This window comes from Andrena cerasifolii, chromosome 3 (genome assembly GCF_050908995.1).
Source record: "Andrena cerasifolii isolate SP2316 chromosome 3, iyAndCera1_principal, whole genome shotgun sequence".
NCBI classification, from domain to species: domain Eukaryota; kingdom Metazoa; phylum Arthropoda; class Insecta; order Hymenoptera; family Andrenidae; genus Andrena; species Andrena cerasifolii.
In genome coordinates, this window is record NC_135120.1 from 20,913,535 (window position 1) to 20,932,306 (window position 18,772).

The following is an 18,772-nucleotide window of genomic DNA, read 5'->3' on the forward strand; positions in this document are numbered from 1 at the left end:
CTTAAAACGAACAACGACTCTTCCCCTCCCTCTGTGCGTCGCCACTGTTACCCGGTACCTCGCAATTCGGATTCGAAGCCAGATTACAGCGATTGTTTCAAGTTTTGCTCATCCAGGTCGACTCGAATGGAGACGGGGAGCACAGCAGGTGGTCGGTTTTCCCAGAAGAGCCGGAAAACTGCTTTACAATGTGTTGCGCGGTCGCCAGATAATGTTTCAGCTTACTTCACTGTCACTTCATTTTACTCGACCTGCCCTGGAGCAGTATCGGCAATTAACGCGCACTGATAATTCGTATGTTGCTCGAAATAATTAACAGAGACGTTTGGAGATCAGATGAAACTTTATGCTAGGGAATAGCTTGCTTGCTTTCCATTGCCAGCGATTATCCAAGGCAGCGCCAGACGAATGGACTTTAAATAATTACCATCCCCCAAATCGAATATCAATCCCTTAAATTTCCCATCCGCGACACTGTAAGATCGCGTGTACTTGGAAGGCTGTGTGAACGAAACTTTAGTGGCGGTCGCCTCTGCTCGGGAGTTGCGCGCGCACATCCGATTTTCGCGGGGTTCAGCGCGTCTCGCGTTCCCTTCTGTGCGTCGGCCCCTCAGTAGGCCACTGTCATTCCGTCAAGCTGCATCTTGCCCGCGGAGTACACTTTCTCCCGCACACGCGAGACCACATCGCGCGGATCCAACGCGGGCCAATCGAATTTTCCCGCGAGCTTGCCCCGGTCTGGAGGTTTACCCCCGCTCTCTGCCTCTCTCTCACTCTCTCTGACCACTCTTTCACGCTCTCCGTTCTCACGAGACCGTCGGATCGTTTGTGCACGTGCAACGGCCACCGAAAACCGGCGCCCTTGAATCGCTGCCACCGACGCTGTACCCCCGAGCTGTTGCGACCTACCCTTCACCGTCAACCCCCGCCTCGCAAACTCGTACGCTTCCACTGCCCCGTCGTGGCTGGCGTTTTCCGAAATTCACGTCGAGGATTGAATTCTCCTGTGCACGCGTCCTGTGTTTTGATTCCCGTCGTCTGGTCGGTGCACGTTCACTGAATTATAAAGGGGGGGAGAGACAGTTTTGGAAGCGAAACAGTGCGGGCTTTTTATGGTAGCTTCTTTGTTTTTCCGTTATCAAACCGAGTCTTCTTAACGGGCTGTTGCGCCCGGGAACGCTTTACGACTGCTCTGAAAGGTGACTGTGATTATCTTTTATACGGCCCTGCTTTTTCTCCCCCTCGCTTGGATTTCACTGGGATGCTGACTCTTATCTTCCTCTGCCGAAACGCCGTGGCTGATCTTCGTCATCCACCATCGACGAATTTTATCTTTGGTTCAGTTACCACCGAGGCGACAGGTAGAACCTTAAAATCTCTACGTAATTTTCTTGTGAAAGTGCTTCGAGCATCGTGACTCTCTGCTCTCGTTGTTACCATTTCACGCATGAATTCTGGCAAGCCTCTTAATTCGTTTATCCTTCGATGTGTCAAGTTCTTCCCTTTTTTGAGGTGTTCCGCTGCTGGGGAGTTTTCCGCGAAATGGGGGCAAACAAAAGACACTGGAAATCCGGCGATGTCTCTTCGTCCATTAACGTGGTGGGGGGACGTTTCTTTCTCTAGTTACCGAAGGTTCGCATGTTTTAACACTGGCAATAGGATTGCGGTCGTCGAACGCGACCGCTCTCTTCCCAAAAGTTCCTTTCGCGGCGATTTCGTGAAAAGGATCCGGAGTAACTTCGTAGAAGCAGATCTGCCCTTTTCCCGCCAACTTCCTTTCTTCTTCCGGATCATTATTATCGCGTATTTGGGTAAAAGCATTCGAATATCTTCCTCTGTAGTTTTAGGAGGCAGAGTTCCCGCCTGTTTCAATTTTTTTCTGATCCTTCGAGAACTGTGATTATTACACTCAATGTCCCCCTCTTTCTAGCCTTTCACATGTTTGAATCGCTAAAGAAGGCACTAGAATCTTTTGCGCGGAGGAATCAGTATAAAGTTAGGTAATGATTCCCAAATTTCCAAGTAAAATGAATTCGCAGTTCGACAACAAATCCGCCGTACTAACGTCAGGAACACGCGCAGCATTCATCTTTGTGAGCAACGTGAATGGTCCTCCCATTCCCACTTCTGCCTTAATTAGAGCCTCTTTGATTTAATAATTCAGCTATGCTCTCAATTACTTCAAGAATTCCATTTTTCCTATCATCCGTCCTAAAAGACCATCTGCAACGGATAGCGTGCACAGGCGAGTCCAACAACATGGCAAATTGCATTCTTAAGGAGCAAATTAAAAAAGGTGGAAGACGATTCAAGGGTATCAGTTATCAACGGCGCCAAATAATTCGTCGAAAAGCACGGAAGATCGCGTTAGAAAAGTGTGGTTTCCAAGGTTCCGTCAAACGGGACGTCTCTCGTCTCGAAACCGTATATCGGTCCATCGGCTCAGTTCTCAAAGGCTTCCCCGTTTGATTGGGAACGAGGAGCATCAATCTTTCGATTTAATTCTCACTTTCAGGCTGGCGACACGATGGAGGCCCAGGGAAAAGATCGCAAAAAAAACAAACGCCCACCGTTTTCTGTTACTAATCTTTTTATTCTTCCTCGATTTACCAGATGCGACCCATCGATACTATTGGCGAAGTTCTTGGCGCAACTAAGCCTGCGAATCTTTTGCAGATACCAGCTGGTTCCCGTCGACGGTTCACCGACTAATCGAAACTATTTTCTGTTAATCAGACGAGGCGAAACCCGTAGATCCTGCTCAGGGCCCGATCAGCGGATTTCGATACTTAAGAATCGCGACTGTGGCTGCCGCACCGAGCAGCCGGGTCGATTGATTTGATTAGATATAAATATACAGGATGTGCGCCGGCTGATCTGCATCATTTTCTGCGCCGCTTGTCAAAGGTGTCGGCTGCCCCCGTTTTTTTCAAGCACAGGTGTCCCACCCTCTCTGTCTCTTTCCCCCTCGTAAACACGTAAAATTCCCTCGCCCACCCCGCGGAGGCCGTGCTCGCGTACGACAGATGCGCACAGCATTTGGAAATAATTCGTGCGAGCCCGAACGTGCGAGATCAGGGATCGATCGAAGTTGGAAAGTTTCGTGATGCAGTGATCCGAGGTGATACGTGACAAGCCGCACTCTCAGCCACACCGGAGAGAAATGGACAAGGACAAGCATGCACAAGGTAGGAAATCAATCATTTTTCCTTCCCCCCCCCCCCCTCGATTTATCTTAATCGACGTTGCATATATCATTCTCTCGCACACGCGTGAGGTCTTCATGATTTTCCGCGAACGTGAGTTCGACAGCGATTTGATACAAATTGCAAGACACTTGACACAGTGCCCTCTCCGGAGATTAATACTTAGTATTCCAGGTATATTCAGTAAACGCAGCATTGATTTATGAGAGTCAGATACAAAGTGGAATATATTTGAATATGTATGAAATATCGCGTGTCACAAACGTGCTTTCTGTGAAAAGGGTCTAAGACTTTGGAAATCGATATTTCGATGGTAATACTTCACGCTTTGTCTATGATCTAGTGGAGGAATTAAATCTGATTTCGTTTTATCATCGTGTATAGTTGAAGATACACCTGCACGTTATTATACGGAAACGATGGAAGTGTTGCTAAACAAATTACACGTTTATCGACCACGCAAAGTTTAGCGCATAATTGCGGCTTAAAACGAGACGTACAAAGCCTTAGCGCCTAGTGCCTCGTTAACGAGAGTTCCCAACGTTAAAAGAGTTGCATTTTTCGACGTGCAAAATTAAGGCTGTCACGTAGAACAGCGCTAAAAAGCGAATTGTATGGGAGACCGTTTTAATTGCTTCACAGAAATTATGAAATTTCACAGGTGAAATCCTCAAACAGTTCCGCGGGAAACTGTGTAGCTTCGCGAGATCTCGTTTGCGGCTTTAGAAGTTCTGTGCAGCGAGTTTGTCTCAGAACTCTTCTCGGCCTAGCAGAGATTTATCTGAGCTAATGACATTCAAAACAATGTCATAAGAGAAATCTGGTTTCAGATCTTACAAGGGAACATCCCGAACCCCGGAAATTCAAAAAAAATTCTGAAACTTCGTGAATATGTAGAGAATTTCCCCCTGATTATAACGCAGTTTTTGCTTGCTGCCCAAATTCACTCTAAGGGGATGTAATTGACCCCTGAAAATCCAGTTATATTCCGATTTTCTGTTATAACTCGTGAACTGTAAAACATTTTTTTTTACCAAATGTTAGATCTAATTAAAAGAAGTAACTTTTCTTTTGAAACTTTTTTTTCTATCTCTTACAGTGCGCACTTGCGATAACTTTATAACAGAAAATCGGGAAATAGCCGAATTTTTAGGGGTTAATTTCACCCGCTTCGAGTGAATTTTGGCAGCAAAGAAAAATTGCGTTGTAATCAGGAGGAAATCCCCTACGTATTCGCAAAGTTTCAGAATCTTTTGAATTTTCGGCTTCGGGATCTTCCCTTGTTAGTTGCAACTCTATTCCGTACATCCTGCAAGAACTATACAGTTTTTATTCTGACCAACATTGTTCTACGGAATTCAGTGTAGTTTTCGTAGAATAGAGCCATTGAAAACTGTCGCGTTCTTACACAAGACACATTTCCTTGCAGACAAGATATGGCGCATCTTCGCGGCAAGTTCTGCTCCGTTTGTCACATTGATAAATGTTCGCTATTCTCGAGTTCCAAACAGAAAACTGAATCCAACCGGACTGCACTCCGATACCGTCAACTAGTTTTCCCATTCCTTGCGAGGTACCAGTATCGTGCGAACTGGTCCCCAGCCTTCGCTGCAAATCTGCCAGTGGTAGGTTTACATAGCATTGAAATACGCGCGAACGTAAGCGGTTTTAATGCAACTGCGTCGGAACGTGTAACGTCCCAACCGCGCGAGAAAAGACACCGTTCATGAGCAATTACTTTCTCTCAAAAGGGACTCGGGGATGTTTCGTTTCTTTCTATGTAATAACTTGGTGCTTCCAACCGCTTTCACGTTAAATTCCCATTCTCTTCCCCGTTTTCGGCGAAAAGATCCTTCCCACGAGAAGGTTTATCCTGCCTGCTTCATTCAATTCCCTAGACACGAGGGAATCTCTGTTACTTACTTGGGAACTGCAATTCAGTTAAACGAGACTGGAGGTTAACCGTTGACCCCGAGGCGCGTTCTAAAAGATATTCCATTAATAATCGATGTTCTTCTCCAATGGGATGATACCTAGCATCAGCGGGAGTAATCCGAGGAAACCACTTGTGTTGCACGAAACTCCCACTAATTGCAATGTTATATTGAATTTTCAAGAAGTGTTTAGCCACATTGTTTCTTCCTTCCACTCGTGAGAAAGGGGCCAACTGTACAGTAGCTTTAAGCAGATTCATGGGAGTTTACGTTTCCCCCGGCTTTTTGGGCCGCAAGCCAAAGTACAAGCGCAAACAGAGGACGGGACTAGAGCCAGTTAACAAGAAGATGTATTACGTAGTAAGAACGACAAGTGTAGCATTTCTGGACCCATTTGCAGCCAAACTTCCCGGCTCGAAATTCATTCCGCCCGCAATAACAAGGTTGCCTCATCAACATAAGATTTAATGGCCTAAGTCCAATTCATTAGTCCAAGAGTTTCACTCATTGCGCCTACGCTGAATGTCACGCGACGTTGGAAAATCAATTACCGACCCAGCTCGATTCAGGACGCTCACACTCGATTCTTCGCAACTTCCATTTACGATCACGAACGTGCGAATAAATGTTTTTCCTAATATCGAGCCCAAAGGTTCGGGTAGATTTTACTTTCGCGATCGATACAAGTCAGCTGTAGACATTATTATTTCCCAAGATTTCTGTCAATCAGGAGTCTTTAAAAGCTATGAAAAGCCTAAGCAAGGCCCTCGGGAAACGAAATTACATCCCCAAGTTAGAAATTAACCATATATATTCAACAGTACAAGGTGTTCCATAATTAGTGAGCATTGAGGGGTGACTTGAAGATGTAGGGGTGAAAGAAGAAAATTCGTACCTACCTTCGTTTTAAGGGTAGGTACAATGAAACAATTCGTATTTCGCGTGTACAGTTAGTGTCCATTTGTAAACACCGTCACGAAACTCCGTGAATCGTTTCAGCTCATTTTCTTCGCGAGACCAGTACGTGTCGAAAATTTCTAGCAACATATTGTCCGAGGATTGAACAACGGGTTGTATCGCCGGGAACGGCTGTAACCCAAAATCTAGGTCAGATAGAACGAATGTTTATACGATTCCTTTTTATATCTGTACACTCCAATCATTCCTGAAGTTACGTTGGTACCTTATGAAACCCAATTTATGAAACACGTTCCCTGACGCGAAAATGTCCAGCCCCTACATCAGCCAACAGCGCACATTTCGTATAACTCAAAATGAATCACAGATACAATGACAACCGACCGTCGCATTGATCATGGCGTTGTCAGTAACATGAAATATAAAAAAAAAACGGAGGGAAGTAGGAAACCAATCCCCAATCGGTATAAACATTCCCGACAATCTGTCGCGCAGTAGGTTTATACGATTTGTTTCGAGCCAGTGGTTGCGCGAGGAATCGTAAAATCGACAGCGACAGGCGCTTTGTAAATTCTGCGCTATCCCACTTCACTTTGCGGCGAATTTAAGGCGCGTTTATCCCTGACCGGCTCCACTGGCGCGACCCTTATCTGTGGAAGATCCGCCAGTTGACGTAAGAAGTCGATCAAAATTCATAAACTTTGGCCATGTCTTTCGTAGCTACCTAAAAACTTTCGGACATGTTTTTTTTTCCTGGAAACTAATTTGCTGGCGCCCTTATGAAAGGGGATACACGCTCCCTTATGATCCGATGGGGTTGTTATTTCAAGAGGAGGAGAATAAGCTTGCGTTCCGCGTGGTTTCTAAAAACGCTTGGGATATTCGTTTCTCGATATTGTTAACTAATGTCAACTACTGTTTCTGGAGAGCCCTCGCGAAAAGTGTGTTTAACACGTCGTAGTGCAAATTTCGCCGAAATGCTGTGACGTGACGGAGAAATTCCTGGCGAATATCAGCGAGCGCAGGCTAAGATTTCGGCGATATATCCTCCCGTGACGTCTAATTAATCCGTCCACTTGATTTCAGCTGTCTCCTATTGCCTGTGTCATAATAGGTGTCCTTTGTCCACTTGTACACTGGTTGATACCAAGCAATTTGTGCTTCTCGTTAAAAACAAGTCGATCGAGTACTTATTCCGCGATTGAATAGTTGAATTGAATAGAAAAATAATAATGAAATTGTGATTTCCACTTTACAGCTTCCTATGTTACTTATAATTCGGAAGAAATGACATTCGTAGTTTGTATGTAACAAATATTCATTTCTATGGCTTAGCTGGTGTGAGAGCATTTATTCTGGTGTTCGCTGTATGAAAGAAAAAATAGAAAGCTATGGGAGAGCATAATGGGACTTTACGAGCTGGTGAACCACTTGCACCGAATTTTTTCCAGGGATATTATAGCACACGAGGCTGGACGCTCTTCCATACACCCCAGTTGTTTTTCCTCCCTGCCAATCGAAGAAGTTTTCATCATTACCGCAGCTTTCTGTGCTTAAATTCATCCATTTGTTGAAAGGGCACAAATTTCTCTCTTCAGTTGCTATAATGACCCCTTCTTAGGGGATAGGTCCCTGCGAGTAGAATCCCAGGCTTCCATCGTTATCAATTTAATACTCACTACGTGGTTATTACTATTAGTTTCCCTTGATAAATGGGTACGTTAAATAACATATGGTCCCTTGAGTTCAAAAATATTTCATCTTGAAGAGGCCATATTTTCTCAGTGCTAACCGGCGAGTAGGCAGAATTGTAATATCTTACCAACCACGCATCTTTCACACAGGTTCGAAGATCTCCCTGTTAACAGAGACCACGCCCACCACACTGAAAGACCATCGCCCTCAGGGCTTGAGGCTTGTGTCCATGGTGTTTTAAACCCTAGGATCATGTCCTCAGGACGGGACCTGGCGAGCCCGGTCTCTGAAGCTGGCTCACCAGTGCTGAGACCTGGCATCAGACTCAAGTGACAGCATTCTGTTAGTATAGTGTATAAGGGTGTAAGGTAAGTGTAAGGTGCTCAAGTGTATAAAGGTCGAGAATCCCCTTCGCCTGATAGTATCCACCAGCTGCAAGTGAATCACTCGATAATTGAATTTAGAAATAGACAGTAGCCTTCAAAATTCGCGAATTGTCTATTAGAAAACTTTATAATAGCTGCTTACATGCTGCGCAATCCTCTACAAATAACTTGAGACTCCCCTGTCAACTCCACACTCTAGCAGCTCTCACTTATGCCACGGCGGAGCCTTGAAAACACACAGTATGACTCTCACTTGAGCCTTTTACACAGCCTCAGCCCTGGTGAGCTAGCTGAGGTACCCGAGGGTGGTCAGTGGCAGTGTTGAAGTCATGTGCCTCAGAGGCAAGCTTTGGTTCTTGGGTCTGAGAGATTCAGTTGCCAAGGCGGCTGATCGCCCTTCTTCTCTCGTTCTCTTTTTTTTTGCCAGACAACAGCTTCGTTCGCCTCTGCGTCGTAACCGCTGTGGAATGGTCGATACCCACGGTCGAGTACAATTTAAATCGCGTCTATTAGATTTGCGAAGAGTTTCAGACTTGCAAATGCGAGCGGTGGAAAGAATTGCCGCGAGACGAGGCGACGGATTTATTGGGTAGTCAGCGCTTTTAACGCGGCTCGATAAGCCAGAATCAATGGCCGACCGAACATCGCGGCCATCCCTGGCTACTGGCGAACGAAATTCGTTTCCGGAATCGGGATCGATTCGCGTCCGCGGGTCAACCGACAAGGGAAACCGGGCGTCCCCTCTGTTTTCGTCCATTGTGAAGTTCTCTAAACAGAGAACCGGTGCGCGACACAGTTTTCGTATCTGTGCCCCTGTCTGACGAGTTCTTCGGCTCTCCGGGCGGTCCTAGAAATCTTGACTTCCACGGAAGGCAATTTTATCGACGAGTCTGTCCATATCGAGGTGCTCGATCCTCTCGGTGAGAAACGAAACGGTCGAGAACGTCGGGCAACTGAGAGGCGAAGTAACACTGTGCTCGTTAGAGCCTGACTTTTGTCGCTGGCTCGCGAAACCCTAGGAACCGATGGTGACACTTGCGAATCTGCTCGAAATGTAGATCTTCGAATACGATGAATACCATTTGAAGGGATGAAAGACTTACCTCAACTATATTAGAAATCTGATCGGCCACTCGGGGTTCTACACACGGTTTTCTTCGGAGCAAATTCTTAGGAACGTCGGCGTACTGGCTGCTGAAATTTGAGCACTCGGTTCCCTTGAATGTGACGTCGAAGGTGTCTATTTTCACCTGGTCGTAAAATTGCATTCCGTCTAAGCTGGCCAGTTCGTCGACGGGGCGCGACGAACACGGTGGATCGACCCGAATAACGCCGCGAGGGTTCAGCGGAAGAGATTGCGAAGTACGCTAGACAATAAAAATAGAGCGCCGCTGCGGAGAATCGGGGCTAGCGGAATGCTGTGCAGAAAGTAAGGCCGGCAAATATGACACTGAATCGCGGCGATAAGTCATGGTGCCCGGGGTCAAGATTCCGCGAGCGGGAGGTGGAACTTTGATGCAGTTAAACAAGATGGGGGATGAATGAAATAAAGCGACTTTAGGGCGAATATGACGACAAGGAACGGAGGAGTTGAATATTCCTGGAGGTCTGAGGAAACACAGACTTAAGGGGTTATGCCTAATCAGGCGGTCGAAAAGAGGCGAATATTTGTGAATTTTTTTTGAAGAAGTGAAAGCGTGTATTTTTACAGATCTTTTTGCGCTTAAAAGAGCAACATTTAAAGAACGTTTGGTAATTTTTTCGTAGAAAAATATTTACGTTTATAATAAAATAACATGCGACATCCAAGAAGCATTTTTAAAAATTTGGTTTTGCGGTGAGCATTGCCATTCGGAACCAGATTATTTAAAATGAAAAAACAAAAAATATTTCGTTAGTATATTAATGTATCCTCAGGTTGACGGAGAGAATTTTCCGAAATATTAATTTAAAACAAAATGGCGGCTATTTAAAGTTGAAATCCTGATTTTTTTGCGTAATTTTTGCAGGAAAAAATCAGGATTTCAACTTTAAACAGCTGCCATGTTGTTTTAACTTAATATTTCGGAAAATTCTCCCTGTCAACCTGAGGATACATTAATATACTAACGAAATCTTTTTTCTTTTTTGATTTTATATCATCTGGTTACGAATGGCAGTGCTCACCGCGAAAGCAAATTTTTAAAAATGCTTCTTGGATGTCGCTTGTTACTTTATTATAAACTTAAATATTTTTTTACGAAAAAATTACCAAATGTTCTTTAAATGTTGCTCTTTTAAGCGCAGAAAATTCTGTAAAAATATACGCTTTCGCTTCTTCAAAAAAAATTCACAAATATTCGCCTCTTTTCGACCGCCTGACAAGGCATAACCCCTTAACGCCAAGATTTGTTATTAATGTCTTTCGTGTTACGTTTAGGACAAACGACCTGTTTTTTAATTATTTTCATGTTATAATAAAAATACATTAATTAAATTCTTCGATTATACTTTTCTCGTTACGATTTCTGTCGAGGCTATGAAATGTGTATTTTCAATTAAACATCGGAAAGTGAATATTCATCGAGTGTTTCCCTAAAAAGAGACTCACCAGCACGTGGCCAGTTATTCGAACGTCACTTGGACAGTATATAGCTCATATGAAATTTTCACGTTTCAGTAATAAATTCCAGCTTCCACGCTGAGAAATATTTCACGGACACGCGACGACGGAAGTGTGCTCCAAATAATCTCTGATAACGAATTACCGGGGGATTAATAACTCCGCGCGAACTTATAACGATTGCGTGAGAGTACATACCATTATTGGAGTTATTATCCTGTAATATTCAGTGGAAAAAGCGTGTTATTCTTTTTGGGATCTTTAAATATCAAATTCAATGAGATCGATAACATATCGGTAATGTTTCGTTGCAACCCCCTTAATCGATCTAAAATTACGCAAGGATAGTACCTAATTGCATCGATAGTAAGGCAGTGCGTTAAATACGAAGGGAATAATTAGTTTGCAGTCCAGCAAGATGGTGCTTGGCTCGCATTTCCCTATAACGTAAATTACCTTATCACAGGTTATCTAGCGCGCGTCGTTTAATCGGAAGGGCACGTGCTAGACAAAGCTGCGAGATTAAATTCCGCTTTGGGAGTTAGAATGCTCGGTCGGCTCGTGACACGGTAGCTTGTTAATCAAGACAGATGTGCTGAAATAGTTATACGTGTCTGCAAACAATTCGTTCTAACCTTTCCCAAGATAATCTCTAAGAAAACGAGCGAAGTTTACATCATTTTAATTACAATAAAAAATTTAGAACTCAACCCCTTAACTATATACAAAATAGCTATCCAACGCGATCTTTGAAACTCGTAGCGCAAAATTATTAATTCAGTATTACCGCGTTACATTAATTTTCTCACATTTTCAGAAAATAATATTTACGTTCGCAGTATACCGTACACGGTGGCTCGGTAATATTACAAGCGTTGAATACCTCATGTTGCCAGCAGTAAAAGTAGAAATCAGAAATTTGTGCCATTTTCCCTTTCTCTTCCCGGACTTCTTTTTCTTTCAAGAAATATTCGATTCCAATCTTGAAGCTCCAAGTACTTCATTTCCCACGAGCAGAAAAATATGACGGACATGCGCGCGATGCGAGAGAGGAGGACGCGAAACATCACCATCGTGTGCATGCGGGAAAATCGATTTTAATAAGTCAGCCGTAAAAGAGGCAAGTGCTCGTATTTTCAGGGAAGATTGAACAGCCGACCGCGAGACTGCAGAACCATAATCTACCTGACAAACGCGAGGAACACTCCAGCGAGTCACTCACAGATTTAGGAAATTACTTCGATAAGGACTCCGACTATTCGCCTTAAAGAAACCCGCGGTGTTTCGGCAAATAATCATTTAGGAAACTTTGACAACCGCCTGACAGATATATACGGTTATGCAAAATGCTCCTCGACTCCTACTTTATTCCAAGAATTCAATGTTCGCGGAATTACAGTGCAGCGTGTACATTCTGTAAAAGTTGGATAGCTTTTATCCGAACGGTTTTATTAATGGAGGACAATTACTCTCGCGCTCGAAATTAACAGCGGGGTTCAAGGTCGATCCATTAAGAGTTCGAAATGGGTCAAATGACACTCGAGCCGAAAAGAATCGCCGAGCGAAGCATTCAGAATTCAGCGCGGACTCGCGCAATTATTTTCTAATCGGGCACGCCGGCTGCTGATTGAATCACAGAGGCGTGCTTCGGCAAAAGCGTACTCGCTGATTAATGCTGAACAATACTCGAATACCTAGGCCCTTTTGGACGACGCTTGAACGAGTGAACCATTCGTAAATTAAATTGCCGATGTCACGGCGCACTGTTTGCATTGTGTAGCGCGGTCGTTCGTGACGTTCAGTGATTTCGCTAAACGATTTAATCAGGGAAACGAAGGGCACAAAGGTTTCGACTATAATTTCGTTCTCACTCGCAGCAGTCACCGATGCCTCGCTGTGGAAGTATATTTTTCGCATTCCCTGATTAAACAGTCTTGGATCAGGACGGCGGAAGAGTCGGTTCTATAAAAGAGAGTAGAATATACAGAGCAAGATCTCGTTCCGATCAGAGTCTTGCTTTCCTTTGAAATTGTGGCTGCAACGGCGCGCAGAATGTCGTATAACAATTCAGTGAACTTCGAATCCTCGTCCCATTATCTTTTTTGTATTTGTAACGCGCGCGATACGTCGCCGTGTTTTTCCCGGGATGATTGCGAATTCAAAAACAACGTTTGCTCCGTCAACAACGCTATTTTCGTAACGAAATTCCGGCGGGCAAGTCGCAGCGCAGCTTTTAGTCGCAATTTGAATGCATGACAGCCCGAGCAAGAAACAAGTACATTGTCGCGCCCCGGCAAGTTATTCCGCTTGCAGAATGCAGCGAGAAGCTGCGTCCTAGCGCGTTTTTATCCCATTCACGCGAGAAGAGGATCACGTAGCGCTATAACGGCGCACGATTTATAAAGAACCGTTGTTTCGCGTAAAAGTTTCGACAAATTCACGTGTCCCGGGGGTTAACAGGGCTGCCAATTCAGCTGCCCCAATTCCCGTGATTGATGCCACGCCTTCAAAAGTTTTGATTAAATTTAAATAAAATTCTCACCTTCGGGCTTTTTATATTTTCAATTTAACGCTCCAATCATTTTTCAGCTTCTCACAGGGACGATCAAAGCATGCCGGAATGTAAGACTGAACTATTCGAGTAGTGGAACATTCCTCACAGCTGCAGCTTTGTTTGTACTCCAGCTTAATTACGCAGTTAAAAATCGTGCTTGTCTTTATTAGAGGTCCAACTGATTTTCATAAACACACATCGGATTTCAGCATTGCCCACGACTTTGTAGTAATTCTTTCTCGTTCTAAAGAGGTTCCCCTGATGCACCTGGCGAGAACCGTACCCTCGATTCTTTTTCCAGACCCGTATATTTGCTAGACGGGATTCTGGAAAGAATTCATGGCGATACGATGCCTGCAACGACGGTCTTTAATAAACATGTGTGCAGAAAATCAATTAAGCGGGCACGGGTTATCGAGATGGAAGCACCCTTGGGCAAAAAACTAAGCTTCTTAGAGGGCTGCTCGGCTTCGTCCGACGATTATTGGATTACCCGTTCCACGCACCTACTTTGTAGCGGTGTACCACTCGTATTCATACGCGGCTGATTATACGTCGAGCTATTCTCCTCGTTGTCACTTTCCATTCCCTTCTTCCCTCGCGACAGGGAATTATACAGGTCGACCTGTTATTGGCGCGCTGTTGTAAAGGGGTTGATTCGTCGCCAACAAGTGAATGAAAATTTCAGAACGCGGTTGTTCAAAACGAGTCCCCGATTTTTCAGCAAGATCAATTCAATCGGACTTCGGACTTCGATACTTTGGCTCGTTATCGAACGAGTCAGCTTTTAAATAACATTATTGAGGATCACAAGCTTCGCGCGATCACGACAGAGATAGATATAAAATATTCATAACAACTGTCAGATTTCTGTGCAGCGGAAGATTCGATCGACTGACTGTGCCTAACTTGATTAATCGCATTGACACCGACTGTGGGAGTAGTTCATCAATTACTCCATTATTTGTGGAATATTTGTAGCGAGCATTGACTCTTGGGAAATCACACACTTGGGCGAACGTTCTGTAGATTATTAATACTAACACTCTAAGCCTGTTAGTTGATATTCAGCAGCATAAAATACAATTGCGATGTTCTCCGAAATCAATGCTGCACAGCAGTATATTTCTAGATTTACATGTAGGAATCGAGATATAGCAAGCTCATGAATTTTTTGCTTTATATTACATTCTGCTTGCACAGGGGTTTGCTTCGTTAAATACAGTCGTAATGCGCGGAAAATGTGAACTGTAATGCAACAGTGATCCAACTATGTATGGTTTCCCGCGTGTGCTTTGCTTCGGAAAAAAACAGGAAATATTGCAGGGATAAACCGTAGGTATAACTTTTTTATTTGCTTAAATTTAAATGTCGCGGTGTTTCCTCTACTGTGGGGCAGTTATTTTTAAAACCTAATCTTTATTAAGTTTATCCTGGAAAAGTGAATATTTTAAAATTTTAATTAAATTAACGCTACAAATGCAATAAGAAAGAGTTCAATTTTGTTTTTCATTACTATATTTCTTCTTTACTGTCACTGTTTCTCAAAATTGTCCTCCTCCCCCTTGGATAAAAATCTGCGGGCACCCTTGTATGGAATATAAGAATAGCATAAAGAGATGTTCCCCATCGCCATAGGACAGTGGCGCACCCAGAGGGGAGGCCAAGGGGCCCTGGCACCCCCAAATAAGTGGCTTTGTACCAAGAAAAGAAAACTGTATTTTATTGAATTCGCATTAAAAATATTTGTATCCGTTCCACTCGGCTTCCCCCAAGATTAAATCCTGAGTGCGCCACTGCCGTGGGGTGTCTCCCAAATCCTTCGGTTTCGCTAAACAAATTTCCTTTTAATCACCACAGCCTCGGACATATCTGATTAACTATTGAACAGTCCCCTGTAATTACCATCGGCCTTCGAGTTCTCTATTATCGGAAATGTACATCTTCGGAGTCGAGCGTTTGCATCTCTCAATTTCCGCAGATAGCTGCGGCATATTCAACCGCACGCGCATGCCGGAAGTGGTAACATTTCATTAATATAAATTATACGTGGCAAATGGGTGTCCTTGATCGGCTCCCGATATTGCATCATAATGGAGGCCCGACGCGCAGCCAAGTTCGGTTCATCGCGGCTCCCACGTGCTACAATAACTCTATCTGGTTGCTGCTACGGCGACCACAGAACACTACGTCGCGCTATTAAATTCGGCAAGTTGTATAATTAGATTGGTAATGCAGAGTCTGTCGCCGTGGACTGGTTAACGAAGCAATTATACGCGGAAGAAACGGGGGCCCGCGCCGAACGACATGTAATTAACAATGCTACACGGACAGCCGACAACTAGGTTCTGGATAACTGTGCGAAAAGTGGTGCACCAATTCGAAAGTTGATGGCATCTGCAAAATGATCCGCATCTTGCTTTGTGGAGATTCGCTGTGTTCGACGGAAAAGGAGGGACGAGCGACGCGGACGTTAAGAAGCCACTGATAATATCGAGCAGTCTTGGCTGGTATGAATTTCAAATGCGCTTTGCTTAAACGCGTCTATCGACGCGCGATCTGCATTCTTTGAAGGAAGAGCTTACCTCGAAGCCAGGCAATCCTATCAGTCGACCATCCAGCGATCTGGGTTAGTGCTCCATTCTGGAGGTACCTGCTCCACCTTCATCGAGACGAGGATTCGGTTTATGCCTCGGTTCAATTACATCTTGAAATGTTACACCAACGAGCAGCCGACGAAGACGTCGTCGTGATCGTTAACAACTTCCGAAGAACTCCAGGAACAACCTGCTTTTATCTCCACCCCTTGAGTGCGCAAGGATCGATCCTATTTTATTGTTACGCGAACTTTAATGGCAGACCCACGGCGGTGGAACTCGACAAATTTTTATGCCGTCGTTCCGATAGCCGTCGACGAGCATAAGAAACTTTGCCAGATCGTCCTGGGGGAAGGAAGAAGCGTTGCCGGACAGTGCCTACAGTGGGGTTTATTTCGGGATGCGCGCTCCAAAGGAATAGGTCAGTGCTTTTAACGGAACACGCTGTATTAAAAAATGATAAAGCTTCCGCGTCGCCTTTTAAGAATGCACGAAAGCGCGTTTCCTACGATACGACAGATTTTCGATACATCTGCTTGTGCCGCGAAAGGGCTGCCTTTCTTCCTCGTGGCTTTTGTGCGAGAGGACGTTTCGTTGCCGTTTGAAAGTGCAGCCACAAAAGGGACCCAGATGCAACCGAATTTTGCCCCTCCCCGAACGTTTCGTTTGAGCGCAAAACGACGCTGTCAGAAGACCGTGTCAGGAAGTAGTATTGTCACATTGTTTCGCGCTGGACTGTATAATTTTCATCCACGCATACCGGTCAATTACTTTCATTCACGCACACCGGGCAATAACTTTCCGACCGTCAGTGTTGCGCCCGGGGTTTCTGTTTCTGGCTGATTACAAAACGTGGCGGGCATCGCGCAGGGAAACGTTAAAGGCTGCCTTTAATGTAATAAACGGGCGTATAATACACGACGTGAATTTTATATCAATTGATTGGACTTCTGCGAAGCACGTTTTTATCAAAGGCCAGTGGGAAACGCGGAGGAAACGAGATCAATTATCGATCGCGATGCACAGTCGGCGTGTCCTTTATGTTTCTTAATGGATATTGATGGCCAATGAAAACAAAGTTTCCAATCGAACCCCGCGCGGCGTCTATATTCACAAAGTAATTACTCCAACTTCCTGTGGCACAACGAAATAACATCGGGCAACCTAATTACTGGCAACATTCGCCACGTTATCGAAAGGGCTCGATTACATGGCCCGTGTAGCGCACATCCGTTCCGCTTTTGTGCTCCGATGTTTTCCGTGTATAGGCAACCTCCCGACCGAGGCGTACCTATGAAACATCTTCGCTCGCGACGGCGAACGTGCCCCTAAAATTTCGAGTCGAATTTCAGAAGACTCGACAGTGAAACAGCTGCGGTTATCAAGGGAACTGGCGGCGAATACCATCTCTGGAAATGGTTAACGTACTGTTACGTTCAGTTTTTAACTGGAACGCCGTGAATAGCGCGGACACGTTCTTACTGTGATGCAAATGCTGCTGGCGGCCAGCGATTATAGCTATTAGCTCCTTTCATATGCAAAAATTGCGACCAGCTGAGGTAGCAGGAGCTCCTTTTATGCAAGCATTCTGAAGGTTCGGGTTCAACAAAAGTGCCGTCCGCATCGATTATTATAAATCTGCCGTGTCACACGTTCGTCTTTCGACATTTTATTCATTACGCAGGTTTCAAATTAACTTCAATAGCCCTAATTAGTAGAAGAAATAATGCGCGCTATGAACTATCGTTACGTACGATCTCCCGAGAGAAATGTGCAGTGTTTATCATGATCTGATAAGATCTACTATCCTCGGTTAGAAAAGCAGCTCTTCGCGAGGAAAAATCGATAGTATTCTTTAGGTTTCCCTCCTTGACTACCTAGCTGGCGCCAGTATTCCTTCGCAACTTTCTGCAGTTGAGAATTCTCTACAGTAGAACAGGTCGGTAAATTATCAGCCGCTGGATGTCTGGCCATATTTTACCGTTACTACTAACGGGCTTGATCGAGACGCCCAGTCACACATATTTCATAAAATGGACGCAATTAGTGCTTACATAAAATATCATTTTTCACCATTAATTGCCGCTGTTGAGGTTTTAATATAGAAACTTTAATTCGTGTACACGTCAAGTTACACAAAGCTCAGAAGGGAAGATCTCCAAGCCGGGAATTCAAAAAATTATGAAACTTTGGTGATACGTAGAGGATTTCCGATAAGAACTGTAAGCTACCAAATGATAGTCGTGATTAAAAGAAGTAACTTTTGTCGGAAAACTTTCTTTGTATCTCTTACATTTCCCGAGTTATTATTATTATTATTATTATTATTATTATTATTATTATTATTATTATTATTATTATTATTATTATTATTATTATTATTATTATTATTATTATTATTATTATTATTATTATTATTATTATTATTATTATTATTATTATTATTATTATTATTATTATTATTATTATTATTATTATTATTATTATTATTATTATTATTATTATTATTATTATTATTATTATTATTATTATTATTATTATTATTATTATTATTATTATTATTATTATTAAACGCAATTTATTGCACAACGAAAGGAAAGTAAACAAAGACAAAAGCAAAGGGGAAATTCAGTCAGGGACTGTTTTTCAACTTAAATACCACAACATCGGAAAACAGTCGGATTTTCAGTTGTCAATTTCACTCCCTTAGAGTGAATTTGGGCGGAGAAAAAAAAAAGGGTAATAAATTCCTATATGTCCTCTGCATATCCCCAAAGTTTTATAATTTTTGGAATTTCCCGGTTGGAGATCTGCCCTCGTGAGTAAAACAGACCGCTGTACTGTGAAATTATAATTAGACACATTTATCATTTTTAATGC

The 18,772-nt window shown here is 43.7% G+C and overlaps 1 protein-coding gene across 3 annotated transcripts in view; it reads left to right on the forward strand.

Moving 5' to 3' along the window:
- The first annotated feature begins 297 nt into the window (after positions 1 to 297).
- The window catches only part of LOC143366726 (dual specificity calcium/calmodulin-dependent 3',5'-cyclic nucleotide phosphodiesterase 1A), a 143,083-nt gene continuing 124,608 nt past the window's right edge, over positions 298 to 18,772 (forward strand). Inside the window, exons 1-2 of one of the 3 annotated variants that reach the window (XM_076808040.1) lie at positions 298 to 744; positions 2,677 to 3,188. In XM_076808040.1, coding sequence (XP_076664155.1) covers positions 3,164 to 3,188 — 25 coding nt within the window. In that variant the 5' untranslated portion in view covers positions 298 to 744; positions 2,677 to 3,163. The remainder of the gene's footprint in view (positions 745 to 2,676; positions 3,189 to 18,772) is intronic. The other 2 variants (XM_076808042.1, XM_076808043.1) reach the window with 2 other exon arrangements.